This window comes from Anomalospiza imberbis, unplaced genomic scaffold (genome assembly GCF_031753505.1).
Source record: "Anomalospiza imberbis isolate Cuckoo-Finch-1a 21T00152 unplaced genomic scaffold, ASM3175350v1 scaffold_782, whole genome shotgun sequence".
Lineage (NCBI taxonomy): Eukaryota > Metazoa > Chordata > Aves > Passeriformes > Viduidae > Anomalospiza > Anomalospiza imberbis.
Window position 1 is genome coordinate 30,176 of NW_027100400.1, and position 20,093 is coordinate 50,268.

General features: G+C 66.4%; 2 protein-coding genes across 2 annotated transcripts; both read left to right on the plus strand.

Annotated features, from left to right (window-relative positions):
- Positions 1-1,673: 1,673 nt before the first annotated feature.
- LOC137467774 (nectin-4-like) lies at positions 1,674-14,347 on the plus strand. The gene is made up of 9 exons (XM_068179202.1): positions 1,674-1,861; positions 5,954-6,301; positions 7,121-7,411; positions 8,438-8,552; positions 9,199-9,362; positions 11,172-11,319; positions 11,575-11,653; positions 12,510-12,614; positions 13,471-14,347. The coding sequence occupies exons 1-9, from the start codon at positions 1,795-1,797 to the stop codon at positions 13,741-13,743; spliced, it is 1,590 nt and encodes a 529-aa protein (XP_068035303.1). The 5' UTR covers positions 1,674-1,794; the 3' UTR covers positions 13,744-14,347.
- A 2,466-nt stretch (positions 14,348-16,813) lies between these two features.
- On the plus strand, positions 16,814-19,643 carry LOC137467776 (rho GTPase-activating protein 30-like; the record flags this gene model as incomplete). Its single annotated transcript, XM_068179204.1, has 3 exons — positions 16,814-17,092; positions 18,185-18,287; positions 19,617-19,643. Coding segments are annotated over exons 1-3 (239 nt in total), but the record flags the coding sequence as incomplete, so codon positions are not given.
- Positions 19,644-20,093: the final 450 nt, after the last annotated feature.

The window sequence follows — 20,093 nt, forward strand, 5'->3', positions numbered from 1 at the left end:
GGGTTTCCCTGTGGGGTCCGGGGAAATTTGGGGATCCCAAAACTTTTGGGGGTGTCGGTGACGTCCCCCAGCTGTGGGAAGGAACTGGGATATGCTGGGGGGGCAAAGGGGAAGGATTGGGGGGCGCGCTGGGAGCACTGGTGAGGGGCTGGAATGGACTGGGAGGGATACGAGGGGCACTGGGGGTACCACGGAGGGTTACTGGGAACACTGGGAGGTCTGGGTGGCACTGGGAGTGCCATGGAGGGTTACTGGCAGCACTGGGAAATCCATGGGGATGTCACTGGGAGGTCCATGGGGCTTACTGGGAGCACTGGGGATGCTACGGAGGGTTACTGGGAGCACTGGGAGGTCCGTGGAGGGTTACTGGGAGCACTGGGAGGTCCACGGAGGATTACTGGGAGCACTGGGGATGCCACGGAGGGTTACTGGGAGCACTGGGAGGTCTGTGAGGGGTTACTGGGAGCACTGGGGATGCCACGGAGGGTTACTGGGAGCACTGGGAGGTCCGTGGAGGGTTACTGGGAGCACTGGGAGGTCCACGGAGGATTACTGGGAGCACTGGGGATGCCACGGAGGGTTACTGGGAGCACTGGGAGGTCCCTGGAGGGTTACTGGGAGCACTGGGAGGTCCGTGGAGGGTTACTGGGAGCACTGGGGATGCCACGGAGGGTTACTGGGAGCACTGGGAGGTCTGTGAGGGGTTACTGGGAGCACTGGGAGGTCCGTGGAGGGTTACTGGGAGCACTGGGAGGTCTGTGAGGGGTTACTGGGAGCACTGGGAGGTCCGTGGAGGGTTACTGGGAGCACTGGGGATGCCACGGAGGGTTACTGGGAGCACTGGGAGGTCTGTGAGGGGTTACTGGGAGCACTGGGAGGTCCGTGGAGGGTTACTGGGAACACTGGGAGGTCCGTGGAGGGTTACTGGGAGCACTGGGGATGTCACGGAGGGTTACTGGGAGCACTGGGGATGCCACGGAGGGTTACTGGGAGCACTGGGAGGTCCACGGAGGGTTACTGGGAGCACTGGGAAGTCCGTGGAGGGTTACTGGGAGCACTGGGGATGCCACGGAGGGTTACTGGGAGCACTGGGAGGTCCGTGGAGGGTTACTGGGAGCACTGGGGATGCCACGGAGGGTTACTGGGAGCACTGGGAGGTCCGTGGAGGGTTACTGGGAGCACTGGGAGGTCTGTGAGGGGTTACTGGGAGCACTGGGAGGTCCGTGGAGGGTTACTGGGAGCACTGGGAGGTCCGTGGAGGGTTACTGGGAGCGCTCCCGGCCGTCCCCGCTCCCCCCGCCGGGTGTGGCCCCACCGCTCCCCCCGCGGCCATCGCCCTTTTAAGGCCGCGCCCTCGGCCCCGCCCCCCGGCCCGACCTGCCGGACCGGTCCGCCCCGCCCGGCCCCGCCCCCTGCCCCACCCCGCCAGGCCCCGCCCCCCGGCCCCGCCCCGCCCCTGCCCCGGTCCCGTCCCGCAGCCGAGCAGCACCGGCCCCTCCGCCGCCACCGGCCCGGCTCGGCCCGATCGGCCCCGGTCCCGTCCGGTCCCGCCCGGCGCGGCCCGGCCCGGCTCAGCCCGGAGCCCCTCGGTGCGTCCCGGTGGCTCCCGCTGGCTGCCGGTGGCTCCCGGTTCCGCCCGGTACCGCCCGGAGGGACCCGCCGAGGCTTCTGCGCAGTGGGACCGGGGCTGTCCCGGAGCGTCCCGGGCTGTCCCGGCGGTGCCGGTGGGGCCCGCTCCGGCCCGGATGGTGCTGGCCGGGGGCCGAGCCGCGCCGTGAGCCCGGAGCGCTCCGCATGGACCCCCGCGGGATGCGGCCCGGGGCACCCGTGCTCCTGCTCAGCTTCCTCCTCGCCGTGAGCGGTAAGGGCCACGGGGGCACCGGGACAGGCACCGGGATAAGGACCGGCACCGGGATAAGGACCGGGAGCGGCTGTCCCGGCTGCGAGCCGGGACGGGGGTGGGAACGGCAGCGGCGGCTCTCAGGGTTCCCCCCAACCGGCACCGAGGGTCGGAGGCACCGGGGACAGCCCGGAGCTCCCGGGGGGCACCGGCAGCCCCCGGAGGGGCCGAACCGGGACCGGGGGGGCAGCGGCTCCCGTGGAGGGGGGGGGGTGGGGTGGGGTGAAACCAGGGAGGGGAGGGCGAAAGCGGAACCGGGAAAATGAAACCGGGGCCGGGGGCAGCGGCGGGACGGTGGGGGGGGCAGCCGCGGGGGCGCGCGCGGGTGTGCGCGCACACGCGTGTGCAGGTGTGAGCGCGCGTGTACGTGGGAGCGCTCGCGTGTGCACCTGCGGGCCCGCGCACCTGCGGCCCCGCGTGTCGGGGCGCGCGTGTCCGAGTGTCGGTGCGCGCGTGTCCGAGTGTCCGTGCGCGCGTGTCCGAGTGTCCGTGCGCGCGTGGGGGGCGTGGGGGGGGGGGGGCGGCCCGCGCCGCGGGCGATTCACACGCGTGTGCGCGCACACCCGCGCGCGTGCCCGTGGGTGCGCACCTGCGCCTCTGCGTGGGCTCCGCTCCCCCCCCCCCCCCCCCCCCCCCGGCAGGGCACGCGGACCCCGCTGGGGACACCCGGCGGGGGACAAACCGTGGGAACGGCGACACCGGGATGCCCCGGGGATTGGGGGGGGGGTCCCGCCCCCTCCCCTTACCCCCTGCCCCTACCCCCGCCCCCTTTTTGGGGTCCCACGCAGGTTGTGTGTGGGGGGGGGAGATGTCCCCTGCTCTGCCCCGCCCCGCCTCCCCCGCCGTGCCTCAGTTTCCCCTCGACACCCGTGGGAACGGGCTGGGATCCAACCCCCCCCCCCCCCCACCCCTCGCGGGTCACCGGCTGCACCCCGGGGGTCCTGATCCCCCCCCCCACATGCGCGACCCGCGCCCCACGGGGGGGGGGTTCGGGGGGGGTCCCCGCGCCCGCCTCGGAGCCCCGCGGTGGCGTGGGGAGCACACGCGCGTGCAAGGGCTTCCCACGCGCGTGTGCGCGCTTTTTTTTTTTTTTTTTTTTTGGGGGGGGGGTGTGGTGGTCCCTCCACGCGTGTGTCCCCACCCCCCCCCCGGGGTGAGGGGACAGGGGGGCGGCCCCGCACGTGCGCGCGCGTCCCCGTGGGAAAAAACCGCCCCGAGCGGCTCCCCTCCCCCCAGCGCGGGGCTCTGCCCCCACGGGCACCCCCGTGGGAGTTCGGGTGGAAACCCCCCCACCCCAACCCCACCCCCATCCCCGGGACCCCCCGGGACCCCCCGTTCCCCGCTGCCGGGGCTGTTTTGGCCCCCCCCACCCCCCCGCGCGCGCGGCCGGGGCGTGGGGGCCGCGGGGCCGGTTCAGCCGGTTCCCCGCGCCGGTTCCCACGCGCTCGCGCCCCGCTGGGTGGGGACGCCCCGAGGGGGGAACCTCCCCACGGAACCCCAGAACCGCCCCAAGGCCGCCGCGACCCCCGCGGGGTCCCCCCCGCCTCGCCGGAGCCTTCCCGGGACCCCCCCCCCCCCCCGAGCTCCCCGTTCGCTCTGCGAGCGCGGAGGCGCTCGGGGAAACTGAGGCACGTGGAGGCGGCGGGGTTAGCGCGGGGAGGCTGCGGGGCACTTACTGAAAGGGTTAATGAACCCGGGGGTCCTCAGGGGGGTTGGGATGGAGGGGGGCATTTTGGGGAGCCCCCGGGGGGCTCGGCGGGGGCGGCAGCGCGGGATCCGTCCCGGCCGGTTGGGCTGGACGGGCCGGCCCGGCCGCTTCTGGCGGCGGCGGCGGCGGCGGGGCGGGACACGCCCCCCAGACCTGCGGGACACGCCCCCTCCCAAAAATGCACCTCCAAAAATGCACCGCAGCCCCCCAAACCCTGCACCCCAAACTCGCACCTAAAGGCGCCTAGTGAGTCCCAAATCCTGCACCCCAAACCTGCCCTGAAAACCTCAGCCAGCCCCCAAAACCGCACCCCAAATCTGCAGCCCCAAAAATGCACCTCAAACCTCCCTGCCCCGATCAGCCCCCCCCAAACCCTGCACCCCGAACTCGCACCCCAAACACTCAGCCAGCCCCCAAAACCGCACCCCAGAATCGCACCCCAAATCTCCCGATCGGCCTCCCAAACCCGCTCCCCAATTCCTGCACCCCAAAAGCTGCACCCCAAATCTGCACCTCAAACCCCCCGATCAGCCCCCAGCACCCGAACCCCAAATCCTGCACCCCAAACCCCAGCCAGCCCCCCAACCTGAACCCCAAATCCTGCAGGTGTGCCCAGGTGTGTGCGAGTGTGCCCAAGGGCTCCTGAATGGATGTGAGGGCAAGCACAGGTGTCCCCAGGTGTGCCCAGGTGTGCCCAGGTGTCCCCAAGCCCTGTGCAGGTGTCCCCAGGTGTACCCAGGTGTCCCCGAGCCCCGTGCAGGTGTCCCCAGGTCTGCCCAGGTGTACCCGGGTGTCCCCAGGTGTGCCCAGGTGTCCCCAGGTGTGCCCAGGTGTGCCCAGGTGTGCTCTCGTACACTCGACATCACCCCAGGTGCCCACAGGTGGTGGCGCAGGGGACACGTGGGTGTCCCACAGCCCCTTGCACACCTGGTATCACACCTGGTGCCCACAGGTGACACAGGGGCCACACTGAGGTCCCCGTGTGTCCCCACAGGTGGGGGGGTGTGGAGGTGCCACGTGCCTGTCCCCACCATGTCCCCCTGCCCATCCCTGTGCCCGCTCAGTGCCACACCTGCTCACACAGGTGACACATTCAGGTGTCAGCCCCTGTCCCCATGTCCCCACAGGCAGTGGCTGTGTGGAGGTGCCTGTACCCACATACAGGTGTCCCTTGGGTGTCACTCAGGTGTCCCTCAGGTGTCACTCAGGTGTCACCCCTGTCCTGCAGGCGGTGGCTGCGTGGAGGTGCCTGTACCCACAGACAGGTGTCCCTTGGGTGTCCCTCAGGTGTCCCTCAGGTGTCACCCCTGTCCTGCAGGCGGTGGCCGCGTGGAAGTGCCTGTACCTACAGACAGGTGTCCCTCACAGGTGTCCCTCACAGGTGTCACACTCAGGTGTCCCTCAGGTGTCACTCAGGTGTCACACCTGTCCCGCAGGCGGTGGCCGCGTGGAGGTGCCTGTACCCACAGACAGGTGTCCCTCAGGTGTCACTCGGGTGTCCCTCACAGGTGTCCCTCACAGGTGTCACACTCAGGTGTCCCTCAGGTGTCACTCGGGTGTCCCTCACAGGTGTCCCTCACAGGTGTCCCTCATAGGTGTCACACTCAGGTGTCCCTCAGGTGTCCCTCAGGTGTCACTCAGGTGTCACCCTGTCCCGCAGGCGGTGGCCGTGTGGAGGTGCTTGTACCCACAGACAGGTGTCCCTCGGGTGTCCCTCGGGTGTCCCTCAGGTGTCCCTCCGGTGTCACTCAGGTGTCACCCCTGTCCCACAGGCGGTGGCCGCATGGAGGTGCCTGTACCCACAGACAGGTGTCCCTCGGGTGTCCCTCGGGTGTCCCTCAGGTGTCCCTCAGGTGTCCCTCGGGTGTCCCTCGGGTGTCCCTCAGGTGTCACTCAGGTGTCACCCCTGTCCCACAGGCGGTGGCCGCATGGAGGTGCCTGTACCCACAGACAGGTGTCCCTCAGGTGTCACTCGGGTGTCCCTCACAGGTGTCCCTCACAGGTGTCACACTCAGGTGTCCCTCACAGGTGTCCCTCACAGGTGTCCCTCACAGGTGTCCCTCATAGGTGTCACACTCAGGTGTCCCTCAGGTGTCCCTCAGGTGTCACTCAGGTGTCACCCTGTCCCACAGGCAGTGGCTGTGTGGAGGTGCCTGTACCCACAGACAGGTGTCCCTCGGGTGTCCCTCAGGTGTCCCTCCGGTGTCACTCAGGTGTCACCCCTGTCCTGCAGGCGGTGGCTGCGTGGAGGTGCCTGTACCCACAGACGGGTGTCCCTCGGGTGTCCCTCAGGTGTCCCTCGGGTGTCCCTCAGGTGTCACTCAGGTGTCACCCCTGTCCCGCAGGCGGTGGCCGCGTGGAGGTGCCGCGCAGCGTGACGGCCGTGCTGGGGCAGGACGTGGTGCTGCCGTGCCGGTACCGGGCGCAGGAGCAGGAGCAGGTGGTGCAGGTGACGTGGCTGAAGCGCAGCCCGGGCGCGGTGCCCGCCGAGGTGGCCGTGCTGAACCCGCAGCACGGCGAGCACGTGCAGGAGCCCTTCGCCGGCCGCGTGCTGCGCCACGGCCACGGCGACCTGGGCGACGGGGCCATCGTCCTGCGCAACGCCGTGCAGGGCGACGAGGGCGACTACGAGTGCCACCTGATCACCTTCCCCATGGGCAACTTCGAGGGGCGCCTCACGCTCAGGGTGCTGGGTGAGCACGGGGACAGGGGACAGGGACGTGGGGTGGGGGACACGTGGGGCACGGGGCAGGGGGCAGGGACGTGGGGCATGTGGGGCTGGGGGCACGTGGGGCACGGGACAGGGGACATGGGACAGGGACGTGAGGCATATGGGGCATGTGGGACACAGGAGACATGGGGGACCGGGGACATTGGGCATGTAGGGCATGTGAGGCTGGGGACACATGGGACACGGGGGACGGGGGACAGGGACGTGGGGAATGTGGGGCTGGGGACCTGTGGGGCACGCGGGACACGGGACATGGGGCATGTGGGGTATGGGGGTGCAGGGGACATGGGGCACATGGGACACAGGGGACATGGAGCATGTGGGGCACGTGGGGCTGGGGACACATGGGGCGTGTGGGACACAGGGGACATGGGGGACAGGGGACATAGGGCACGTGGGATAGGGGACATGGCGGGTACAGGGGACATAGGGGACATGGGGCACGTGGGGCTGGGGACATGGGGCATGTGGGATAGGGGACATGGGGGATATGGGGGTACAGGGGACATGGGGCACATGGGACCGGGCACATGAGGCACAGGGGACATGGGGACATATGGGACATGGAGGGTATGGGGGGCACAGGGGACATGGGGCACGTGGAGGGCAGGGGGAGCACCATGAGCATGGGGGATCTGGGGACTTTGGGGACACGGAAGGCACTGGGGACACAACAGGGACGCTCCACACACCGCCAACACACCGAGCGCCCAAACGACCCACCCGCGTCACCACCCCCGACGCCCCCACCGCGCGCCTGACCGCCCTGTCCCCCTGGCAGTGCCACCGCTGCCCATCCTGAACCCGGGCCCGCCGCTGGAGGAGGGCCAGGGCCGGACGCTGGCGGCCTCGTGCACGGCCGAGGGCAGCCCGGTGCCCTCGGTGCGCTGGGAGACCGAGGTGCGCGGCACCAACGCCACGCGGCGCTCGGCCCACGCGCGCTCGGCCTCGGTCACCAGTGAGTTCTTCCTGGTGCCTGGGCGCAGCATGAACGGCAAGAGCCTCACCTGCGTGGTGGCACACCCCGGCCTGCGCCACGAGAAGAGGATCACCCACCTGCTCAGCGTCGCCTGTGCGCCAGCGGGCATCGCCGGGGGGCGGGGGGGGCGTGGGGGACATGGGGGGCCTTGGGGATGTGAGGGGGCATTGGGGACGGGGGGGCGTGGGGGGTGTTGGGGACGTGGGGGTTGACAGGGGACATGGAGGGTGTTGGGGACATGGGGTGTGATGGGCATTGGGGACGTGGAAGGAGTTGGGGACATGGAGGGCATTGGGGACAGGGGGAGCACTGGGGACATGGGGACACTGGGGACGTGGGGGATGACAGGGGACAATGGAGGGTGTTGGGGACATGGGGTGTGATGGGCATTGGGGACGTGGAAGGAGTTGGGGACATGGAGGGCATTGGGGACAGGGGGAGCACTGGGGACATGGGGACACTGGGGACGTGGGGGATGACAGGGGACATGGAGGGTGTTGGGGACATGGAAGGAGTTGGGGACATGGAGGAGCACTGGGGACAAGGAGGACATTGGGGACAGGGGTTCTGTGGAGAGCACTGGGGACATGTAGGGGCACTGGGGACAGGGGGGACATTGGGGACAGGGGGGGACATGGAGGGCATTGGGGGCATGGGGGACATTTGGGGGCATGGGGACATGAAAGGTCCTGGGGACACGATGGGCACTGGGGACATGGAGAGCCTTGAGGGACACAGAGGCACTGGGGATATCGAGAGGTGTGGAGGACACTGGGGACATGGAGGGTCTTGGGGACATCCTGGGCACAGGGGACGTGGAGGGTGAGGGGGGCGCTGGGGACATGGGGGACACTGGGGACATGAGAATCGTGGGGAGCACTGGGGGCACTGGGGACTTTGGGGACATGGTGGGCACTGGGCAGGTGGAGGGTGCTGGGGACATGGGGGACACAGGTGACACTGGGGGATGCTGGCACGGAGGACCTTGGGGACACGGAGGGTGGGACACTGGGTGTGGGGAGGGTGAGGGACACAGGGGGACACTGTGGCCATGGGGGGCACAGCGGGGCCGTGGGACCTTGTCCCCTGACTGTCCCCTCGGTGTCCCCGTGTCCCCAGACCTGTCGGACGCGTCGGTGCTGGGCCACACGGCCGAGTGGCAGGAGGGGATGGAAGGGGCGGCGCTGACCTGCCTGGGGGACGGCAACCCCCCCCCGACCTACAACTGGACACGGTGAGGCCACTGTCACCCCCTGTCACCTCCCTACAGCCCCCTGCCCTGGGTCCCCTCACCCCCTGTGTCCCCAGAGCACGGCTGTGTCCCCAACAGGGTCTGGAGCAAGTTCGTGTCCCTGCGGCGTCCCCTGCCCCGGCTCTGTCCCCACCGTGTCCCCCCGACCGTGTCCGTGTCCTGGCCATGTCCCGTGGCCCTGCTGTGTCCCCGCTGTCTGTGCTGGTCCCTCCCTGTCCCTGCCGTGTCCCCCATGTCCCTGCCGTGTCCCTCCTGTCCCTGCCACACCTCCCCAATCCCAATCCCTGCCCACGCCCGTGCCGGTGCCGGTGCCGCCGTGGCTGGGCCTGGCAGTGCCGCGTGCCCGGACAGGCCCCGCGGTGCCCGGCTGGGCGTCACCCGTGGGAACCGGCACCGCCGGCTTTGATGGCACCGCCACCACCCGCCCGGGCACGCCGGGGGGTGTCACCGGGAGATGTCACCGGGGGGCTGACACTGGGAGCTGTCACTGGGGGTTGTCACCCGAGGCTGTCATGAGGAGATGTCACCAGGGCTGTTACCAGGGGCTGTCACCGGGGCTGTCACTGGGGTTATCATGGGGGCTGTCACCGGGGCTGTCACCGGGGCTGACACCAGGCTGTCCCCGCAGGGTGGACGGGCCGCTGCCCGCGGGCGTCAGGGCCAAGGGCGACACGCTGCTGTTCCAGCGGCCGTTGGCCGTGGCCGACGCCGGTGACTACGTGTGCCGAGTGTCCAACCGCGTGGCCGCCAAGGAGGCCCGGGCTAACGTCAGCATCCGGGGACGTGCCACAGGTGGGGACAGCGGCGGCGGGGACACCTCCGAGGGTGGGGGTAACAGAAGGGACAGGGTGTGGTGAGGGGAGTGCTGGGCTTGGTTTCTGTATCTGTCTGTCCATCCACTTGTCCACCCATCCATCCATCCCTCCATCCATCCATCCATCCATCCATCCATCCATCCATCCATCCATCCACCCATCCATCCATCCATCCATCCATCCATCCACTTGTCCACCCACTCATCTGTCCATCTGTCCATCCACACATCCATCCACCCGTCTGTCCCTCCCTCCTCTGCTCCTCCCTTCCTGTGCCCATCCCACCAACGTCCATCCCTCCTCCACGCCCGTCCACTCATCGTGTGCTCATCCAGCCCTGCTTTACTCACTGCCTGCTCACCCGCCCTGCCGTCCACTCCTCCACCCTTCCGTCCCCTAACCCGTCCTTCTGTCCACTCATCCGTCCTTCTGTCCACTCCTCTGCCCTTCTGTCCACTCATCCACCCTTCTGTCCACTCATCCGTCCTTCCGTCCACTCATCCACCCTTCTGTCCACTCATCCGCCCTTCTGTCCACTCATCCATCCTTCTGTCCACTCATCCACCCTTCCGTCCACTCCTCCGTCCTTCTGTCCACTCATCCACCCTTCCGTCCACTCCTCCGTCCTTCTGTCCACTCATCCACCCTCCTGTCCACTCACTCATCTGGCCATGCCTCCAGATTCCTGCTTATCCGTCCATCTGTCCATCCATCCGTCTGTCCATCCGTCCCTCTGACACCTCTCGCTGTCCATCCCCACCCATTGGTCACCCACCCACACACGGTCCACGGGCTTGTCCATCCACGGGCCTGTCCATCTGTCCATCCTCCCACCCCTGGAAGTCCTTGTCAGTCCATCTGATCATGGACACCCCTCCACCCACCCATCCATGGACTCGTCCATCTGTCCATCCATCTGTCCGTCCATGGACTTGTCCATCCATGGATTTGTCTGTCCATCTGTCCCTCTGACACCTCTTGCTGTCCATTCCAACCCACTGGTCACCCACCCACTGTCCCACACCACCTTTTGGGGTGTCCCACTGACCCCTTTGGGGTCTCCCCCAGTTTGGGATGTCGCCTGACCCACGCGGGATGTCCCCTGACCCTTGTGGAGTGTCCCCCCGATTTGGGATGTCCCCTGATCCTTTTGGGGTGTCCCCTGACCCCCATGGGATGTCCCCCCGGTTTGGGATGTCCCCTGACCCCTGTGGGGTGTCCCCTGACCCCCATGGGATGTCCCCATGGTTTGGGATGTCCCCTGACCCCCATGGGATGTCCCCATGGTTTGGGATGTCCCCTGACCCCTGTGGGGTGTCCCCTGATCCTTTTGGGGTGTCCCCTGACCCCCATGGGATGTCCCCCCGGTTTGGGATGTCCCCTGACCCCTGTGGGGTGTCCCCTGATCCTTTTGGGGTGTCCCCTGACCCCCATGGGATGTCCCCATGGTTTGGGATGTCCCCTGACCCCTGTGGGGTGTCCCCTCCCTTTTGGGATGTCCCCTGATCCTTTTGGGGTGTCCCCTGACCCCCATGGGATGTCCCCATGGTTTGGGATGTCCCCTGACCCCTGTGGGGTGTCCCCTGATCCTTTTGGGGTGTCCCCTGACTCCCATGGGATGTCCCCCTGGTTCGGGGTGTCCCCTGATCCTTTTGGGATGTCCCCTGATCCTTCTGGGGTGTCCCCTGACCCTTGTGGGGTGTCCCCCCGGTTCGGGGTGTCCCCTGACCCCTGTGGGGTGTCCCCCCGGTTTGGGGTGTCCCCTGACCCCCGTGGGGTCCCGCAGAGGACACCGTGCGCCGCGTGGACCTGGTGTCGGCCTCGGTGGTCGTGGTCGGGGTCATCGCCGCCGTCCTGCTCTGCGTCCTCGTCATCGTCGTGGTGGTCATGACCCTGTACCACAAACGCAAGACCCAGCGCATCTCCGAGAAGTAGTAAGGGAGGGGACACGGGGGGACATGGGGGGACACAGAGGGACACGGGTACATGAAGGGACATGGGGACATGGCAGGACACAAGGGACACGGGGGACACGGCAGGACAAGGGTGGGACACCCCACGGGGACATGGGTGACACTGGGGATGTGGGAGATGGCCACGAGGGGACACGGGAGGACACGGGGGGATACAGCAGGACATGAGGGGACAGGGGAGGGGACACCGGTGCTGAGTGTCCCCCGTGTCCCCAGCGAGGAGGAGCTGACGCTGACCCGGGAAAATTCCATCCGGAGGCTCCACTCCAGCCACAGCAGCGACCCCCGGGCACAGGTGGGGACACGGAAACCGGGGGGCCAGGAGGGGTTTGGGGGGCCTGGGGTGGGGGGAGCTTGGCCTTGGGGTGCCCAAGGAAAGGGGCTTGGGTTGGGCTGTGGGGTGTCCATGGAGTGTCCTTGGGCTCAGACTTTGGGGTGTCCTTGGGGTGTCCAAGAAATGTCCATGGGGTGTCCATGGGGTCAGACTTTGGGGTGTCCATGCGGTGTCCATGGGGTGTCCATGGGCTCAGACTTTGGGGTGTCCTTGGGGTGTCCAAGAAATGTCCATGGGGTGTCCATGGGGTCAGACTTTGGGGTGTCCATGGGGTGTCCATGGAGTGTCCACCGGGTCAGACTTTGGGGTGTCCTTGGGGTGTCCAAGAAATGTCCATGGGGTGTCCCCGGGGTCAGACTTTGGGGTGTCCATGCGGTGTCCATGGGGTGTCCATGGGGTCAGATTTTGGGGTGTCCATGGGGTGTCCATGGAGTGTCCCCAGGGTCAGACTTTGGGGTGTCCATGCGGTGTCCATGGGGTGTCCATGGGGTCAGATTTTGGGGTGTCCATGGGGTGTCCATGGAGTGTCCCCAGGGTCAGACTTTGGGGTGTCCATGCGGTGTCCATGGGGTGTCCATGGGGTCAGACTTTGGGGTGTCCATGGGGTGTCCATGGGGTCAGACTTCGGGGTGTCCATGGGATGTCCATGGGGTCAGACTTCGGGGTGTCCATGCGGTGTCCATGGAATGTCCATGGGGTCTCCAGGCATGTCCATGCAGTGTCCATGGGGTCAGTCCATGGGGCTGGACTGTGGGGTGTCCAGGGGTGTCCGTGGGGTGTCTGTGGGGTGTCCTGGGTGCTGACCAGGCTGTCCCAGCTGGAGGAGACGCTGCAGCTGCGGACGGAGAGTCGCCAGGGCAGCCTGCGAGGGGACAGCCTGCGAGGGGACAGCCTGCGTGGCACCAGCATCTGCTCCGCCATGGTGAGACACGGGGACACGAGGGACACGGGGGCACCGTGTTCCTGGGGGTGTCTGTGTCCCCAGTGACACTCCTGTCACCCATGTCCCCCACAGTGCCCGTGTCACTGGTGATGCCCATGTCCCCATGGTGCCCACGTCACCCGGTCCTCCCCGTGTCCCCATTGGTGTCCCTGTCCTTGCCTGCCCTTGTTCTGATCAGTGTCCGTGTCCCAAGTGATGTCCATGTCCCCACGGTGGCCATGTCCCTGGTGGCACCCATGTCCCCAGCAGTGTCGGTGTCCCCAGCAGTCCCTATGTCCTCATGGTGGCAATGTCCCCATCAATGCCATGTCCCCATGGTCCCCATGTCCCCATCAATGCCATGTCCCCATGTCCCAATGGTCTCCCTTGGTCCCCATGTCCCCACGGTGCTGATGTCCCCACTTGTCCATGTTCCCAATGGTCCCCATGTCCTCATGGTGCCAATGTCCCCACTGGTCCCCCCCACGGTGTCCATGTCCCCACTGGTCCCCATGGTCCCCATGTCCCCAGTGGTCCCTGTGTCCCCACTGGTCTCCCTTGGTCCCCATGGTCCCCATGTCCCCACGGTGCTGATGTCCCCACTTGTCCATGTTCCAAATGGTCCCCATGTCCTCATGGTGCCAATGTCCCCAGTGGTCCCCGTGTCCCCACGGTGCTGATGTCCCCACGGTGTCCATGTCCTCACTGGTCCCCATGTCCCCATGTCCCCAGTGGTCCCTGTGTCCCCACTGGTCTCCCTTTGTCCCCATGGGTCTCCATGTCCCCACGGTGCCCATGTCCCCATCAATCCCCACCCCATGCCCGGTGGCGCCCCTGACGTGTCCCTTGTCCCCAGAGCGAGGAGCCCGAGGGCCGCAGTTACTCCACGCTCTCCACGGTGCGGGAGATCGAGACGCAGACCGACGTCCCCGTTGTCCCCGTTGTCACCGCGGCGCCACCGCCGCCGGCGCCTGGCGGGAAGGACCCCAAGGAGGAGGAGGAGGAGGGGGGCGGCGGGGGGGACCCCATCAAGGCGGCCATGACGCACTTCGTGCAGGAGAACGGGATGCTGCAGGCCAAGCCCAGCTCCAACGGCATCTACATCAACGGCCGCGGCCACCTGGTGTGAGCCGGGCACCGGGGGGACACCTGGGGACACCTGGGGACAGCCAGCCCCCCCCCCACCCACCTGGCTCTGTCCCCACTGCTCTGGTCCCCGGGTGTCACCTCCCTGCTGGTGTGGGGTCAAGATGGACTCTGGTCCTCGGGTGTCACCTCCCTGCTGGTGTGGGGTTGGGGACAAGGACAGTGCCCCAGGACTGTGTCACCTCCCTGCTGGTGTGGGGTCAAGGATGGACTTCAGTCCCCAGGTGTCACCTCCCTGCTGGTGTGGGGCTGGGGACAAGGACAGTGCCCCAGGACTGGCTGCGGTCCCCGGGTGTCACCTCCCTGCTGGTGTGGGGTCAAGCAAAGACTCTGGTCCCCAAGTGTCACCTCCCTGCTGGCACATGGAGCTGGGGACACCACCAAGCCCCAGGACATTCTTCAGTCCCCAGGTGTCACCTTGCTGCTGGCACAGGCTTGGGGACACCACTGAGCTCAAGGACATTCTCCGGTCCCCAAGTGCCACCTCCCTGCTTCAGAGATGGACTCTGGTCCCCAAGTGCCACCCCCCTGCCATCACAGGCGTGGGGACGAGCCCCAGGACAAGCTCCTGTCCCCAAGTGCCACCCCCCTGCCATCACAGGCAAGGGGACGAGCCCCAGGACAAGCTCCTGTCCCCAAGTGCCACCCCCCTGCCATCACAGGCAAGGGGACGAGCCCCAGGACAAGCTCCTGTCCCCAAGTGCCACCCCCCTGCCATCACAGGCATGGGGACGAGCCCCAGGACAAGCTCCTGTCCCCAAGTGCCACCCAACTGCGGGCTGGGGACACTTGTGGTGACATCGGGGACCCCCAGGACTCCCCAAACTCCCCAGGACCGAGCAGGGCAGGAGCCCCCGTGTCCCCCCAAACCCCCCTGGGCTGGGTGGCACTGGGGACAGCTGTGTCCCCCCAAGCCCCCCCGGGCTGCGTGGCACTGGGGACAGCCGTGTCCCCTCTCTCCCGGGCTGGGTGGCACTGGGGACAGCCGTGTCCCCTCTCTCCCGGGCTGGGTGGCACTGGGGACAGCCGTGTCCCCTCTCTCCCGGGTTGGGTGGCACTGGGGACAGCCGTGTCCCCTCTCTCCCGGGCTGGGTGGCACTGGGGACAGCCGTGTCCCCTCTCTCCCGGGCTGGGTGGCACTGGGGACAGCCGTGTCCCCTCTCTCCCGGGCTGGGTGGCACTGGGGACAGCCGTGTCCCCTCTCTCCCGGGCTGGGTGGCACTGGGGACAGCCGTGTCCCCTCCCCCCCGGGCTGGGGGAGGGGCTGTACAGCCGTGTATAGACCCTGTAAATAAAGGACCCGCGGGACTGGGCCCGAGTGTGACAGCTTGGGGACACGGGGGGGACACGGGGGGACACCGAGACACACGGGTGACACAGGTAATGTGGGTGACATGGGGGTGACACGGGAGTGACACCGAGACACGCGGGTGACACAATAACACACAGGTGACACCAGGGTGGCACGGGTGACACCGAGACACGCGGCTGATGTGAGTGATATGGGGGTGACACGGTGACATGCGGGTGACACCGAGACACGTGGGTGACACAATAACACACAGGTGGCACGGGTGACACCGAGACACGCGGCTGATGTGAGTGATATGGGGGTGACACGGTGACATGTGGGTGACACCAAGACACGCGGGTGACACAATAACACACAGGTGACACCAGGGTGGCACGGGTGACACCGAGACACGCGGCTGATGTGAGTGATATGGGGGGTGACACGGTGACGTGGGTGACACCAAGACACGCGGGTGACACAATAACACACAGGTGACACCAGGGTGGCACGGGTGACACGGTGACATGCGGGTGACACCGAGACACGCGGGTGACACAATAACACACAGGTGACACCAGGGTGGCACGGGTGACACGGTGACATGCGGGTGACACCGAGACACGCGGGTGACACAATAACACACAGGTGACACCAGGGTGGCACGGGTGACATGGTGACATGTGGGTGACACCGAGACACGCGGGTGACACAATAACACACAGGTGACACCAGGGTGGCACGGGTGACACGGTGACACGCGGGTGACACCAAGACACGCGGGTGACACAATAACACACAGGTGACACCAGGGTGGCACGGGTGACACGGTGACATGCGGGTGGCACAGGGGTCACACTGAGACACGTGGGTGACACGGGGGTGACAGAGGGGTGGCACTGTGGGTGCGAGGGTGGAGTGGGCGGGGCTGGGGCTGCAGGTGAGCTGGTGAGGGGGGCAGGGGAGTGTGCAAGGGGGCGTGCAAGGATGTCCCCAGGTGTGTCCCCAGGTGTGTCCCCAGGTGTGCTCAAATGCCCCCAGATGTGCCCAAGTGATTCCAGGTGTGTCATACACATTGGGATGTCCCCAGGGCGTGTCCCTCACACACTCAGGTGTCCCCAGGGCGTGTCCCCTGCACACTCAGGTGTCCCCAGGGTGTGTCCCCTGCACACTCAGGTGTCCCCAGGGCGTGTCCCTCAGCAACTCAGGTGTCCCCAGGGCGTGTCCCTCACACACCCGTGTGTCCCCTGTCCCCAGGGCGTGTCCCTCACACTCTCAGGTGTCCCCAGGGCGTGTCCCTCACACACTCAGGTGTCCCCAGGGCGTGTCCCCTGCACACTCAGGTGTCCCCAGGGTGTGTCCCTCACACACCCGTGTGTCCCCTGTCCCCAGGGCGTGTCCCTCACACACCCGTGTGTCCCCTGTCCCCAGGGCGTGTCCCTCACACACCCAGGTGTCCCCAGGGTGTGTCCCCTGCACACTCAGGTGTCCCCAGGGCGTGTCCCTCACACACTCAGGTGTCCCCAGGGCGTGTCCCTCACACACCCGTGTGTCCCCTGTCCCCAGGGCGTGTCCCTCACACACTCAGGTGTCCCCAGGGTGTGTCCCCTGCACACTCAGGTGTCCCCAGGGCGTGTCCCTCACACACTCAGGTGTCCCCAGGGTGTGTCCCCTGCACACTCAGGTGTCCCCAGGGTGTGCCCCCCACACACCCGTGTGTCCCCTGTCCCCAGGGCGTGTCCCTTGCACACGCGTGTGCGCAGGCGTCCCCGCCCTCGCTGTGGTTTCGCGGCCGCGGGGAGCAGGAAGCGCCTCGAGCGCGGCCTCCGCCTTCCTGCCACCCCTACGGGGACAGCGCCGGGACCCCCCTGGCGTGGCCCCCGTGTCCCCGGCCGTGTCCCCCGCGCTGTCCCCGGCCGTGTCCCCGTCCCCATGTCCCTGGCGCTCAAGGCCCGGCAGCGGGCGAGGCGCAAGGGCGGCTCCCGGGAGCGGCTCTTCGGCTGTGACCTCCGCGAGCATCTCCAGCGCTCGGGGCAGGACGGTGAGTGCCACCAGCCAGCCCACCCCCTGAGCCCCCCGGGGGCCACCAGGGCCACCAGGGCCACCGACGGAAGCGGGGAAGGGGCCCTGCAGGGGGACTTGCGCCACGCGTTGCGTCACCGGGGCTCCAGGAAGCGTCGCGGCCACCGAGGCTCGGCCGGGATTTGGGGGGGTTGGAGCTTGGTGGGGCTCCAATCTCAGGGGGGTTGGCCCTGAGGGGTGGGGGGGGTCTGTTCCTTGGGGTTGGTGGCTCCATCCTTTGGGATTTGGTGGCCTCATTTCCACAGATTTGGTGGCTCCATCCTCTGGGATTTGGTGACTTTGTCCTTCTGGAGTTGGTGGCACCATCCCTTGGAATGTGGTGGCCTCATCCCCATGGATTTGATGGCCCTGTTCGTCAGGATTTTGGTGGCCTCATCCCTGTGGAGTTGGTGTCCTCATTTCTTGGGATTTGGTGGCCTAATCCTGTGGGGTTGGTGTCTCCATCCTTTGGGATTCAGTGGCCTCATTCCCATGGAACCGGTGATCCTGATGTGGAGTTGGTGGCCCCATCCCTACGGAACCAATAGCCCCATCCCTGTGGGATTGCTGGCCCCATCCCTGGAGCTGGTGGCCCAGGACCAGTGCAGGGATCCTGTGGAGACATCCAGGGGGTGCTGGCCGAGGTCCTCCCCATCCCCCGGTGCTGGTGGGGCCAGGGCCAGGCCCAGGTGGGCGATGCCAGATCCAGGATTTGGGTTTGGGTTCAGGTGTGCGGTGCCAGATCCAGGTCTGGAGCTGGGTCCAGCAGGCACCATTAGATCCAGGATCAGCTGGGCTCTGGTGGATCCAGGATCAGCTGGGCTCTGTCAGATCTGGGCTCAGTTGGATGCTCTCGGATCTGGGATCAGCTGGGTTCTTTTAGATCCAGGATCAGTTTGGCTCTGGAATCCGAGCTCAGTTGGGCTCTGCGGGATACAGGATCAGTCAGACCCTGGTGGATCTGGGACCAGTGGGATCTGGGATCACTCAGACCCTGTGGGATCTGGGATCAGTGGGATCCCGTGGGATCCAGGCTCACTGGGATCCCGTGGGATCGGGTGGGGTCCTGCAGTGCCGCAGGTGCTCCGGAGCTGCACGGAGTTCGTGGAGCAGCACGGGGTGGTCGATGGCATCTACCGCCTGTCCGGGGTGTCCTCCAACACCCAGCGTCTGCGGTCAGCGGGAACGGGAGCGGGACGGGATCCGCGGGATGGGATGGGATCAGTGGGATGTGATGAAATGGGATGGCATAGGATTGATGGGATTGGGATCGATGGGATGGGGATGGAGCAGGGATTGGGGCGGGAATGAGGACGGGAACAGGTATGGGGATGGGGGTGGACTGGGATGGGATTGGGATCGGGACGGGGCAGGGATCAGGATCAGGATGGGATTGAGGCGGGACTGAGGTCGGGTGGGAACAGGGTGGGATCAGGGACAGAGAGGGGATCAGGACTGGGACAGGAACATGGCAGGGATTGGGGTGGGAAGAGGATTGGGAATGGGGATCAGGATGAGGATGGAGTGGGGAAGGGGGCGGGATGGGGACAGGACGGAGCTCGGGATTGGGATGGGATCGATGGGATGGGATCGATGGGATCGATGGGATCAATGGGATGGGATGGGATCGATGGGATGGGATCGATGGGATCAATGGGATGGGATGGGATCGATGGGATGGGGGTGGAGACTGGAGGATGCCGGGACTGAGAGGGAGGGAGGGAGGGGACAGGAATGGGATGAGAAAAGGTGGAAGCAGGGATGGGACCGGACTCAGGCTGACAGGGATAGGCCCATCCCCCCTCCCCTCTTCCCCTGCTCCTTTCCTTCCCTTTTTCCCTCTTTATTGCTCCTGGGGTTCTCCCTGCCCATTCTCTTTCACTTTCCCGGTTTTGGGGCATTTTTCCCCTCCTCTGCTTCTTTCCCTGAGTGCTTTTCTCCCCTGTTCCTGGGGGAACCCAGAATTGCCCAGACCCCAATCCCATATTCCCATATCCCAAAACTCCAGTCAGGAGTTTGAGGCACAGTGAAGCCTGGACCCCAATCCCAATCCCATACCCCAATCCCCAAATGCCAATCCCAAACCCCAAATCCCGATCCCAAGCACGAGTTTGAGGCACAGTGCAGCCCGGACCCCAATCCCAATCCCAAATCCCAAACCCCAAATCCCGATCCTAGGCAGGAGTTTGAGGTGCAACACAGCCCGGACCCCAGTCCCAATCCCAAATCCCGATCCCAAGCACAAGTTTGAGGCACAGCACAGCCCGGACTCCAATCTCAATCCCAAACCCCAAATCCTGATCCCAAACCCCAAATCCTGATCCCAGGCAGGAGTTCGAGGCACAGCACAGCCCAGACTCCAATCCCAAATCCCTAATCCTGATCCCAAACCCCAAATCCCAATCCCAGGCAGGAGTTTGAGGCGCAGCACAGCCCAGACCCCAATCCCAAACCCCGATCCCAAACCCCAAATCCCGATCCCAAACCCCAAATCCCAATCCCAGGCAGGAGTTCGAGGCGCAGCGCAGCCCGCACCCCAATTCCAAACCCCAAACCACAAATCCCGATCCCAAACCCCAAATTGCGATCCCAAACCCCAAATCCCAATCCCAAACCCCAAACCCCAAATCCACATCCCAGGCAGGAGTTCGAGGCGCAGCACAGCCTGGACCCCAATCCCAAACCCCAAACCCCAAATCCCAAACCCCAAATCCCGATCCCAGGCAGGAGTTCGAGGCGCAGCACAGCCCGGACCCCAGTCCTAAACCCCAATCCCCAAGTCCCGATCCCAAACCCCAAATCCGGATCCCAGGCAGGAGTTTGAGGCGCAGCGCAGCTCAGACCCCGAATCCCAAACCCCAAACCCCAAATCCGGATTGCAGGCAGGAGTTCGAGGTGCAGCGCAGCCCGGACCCCAGTCCTAAACCCCAAACCCCAAATCCCAAACCCCAAATCCTGATCCCAGGCAGGAGTTCGAGGCG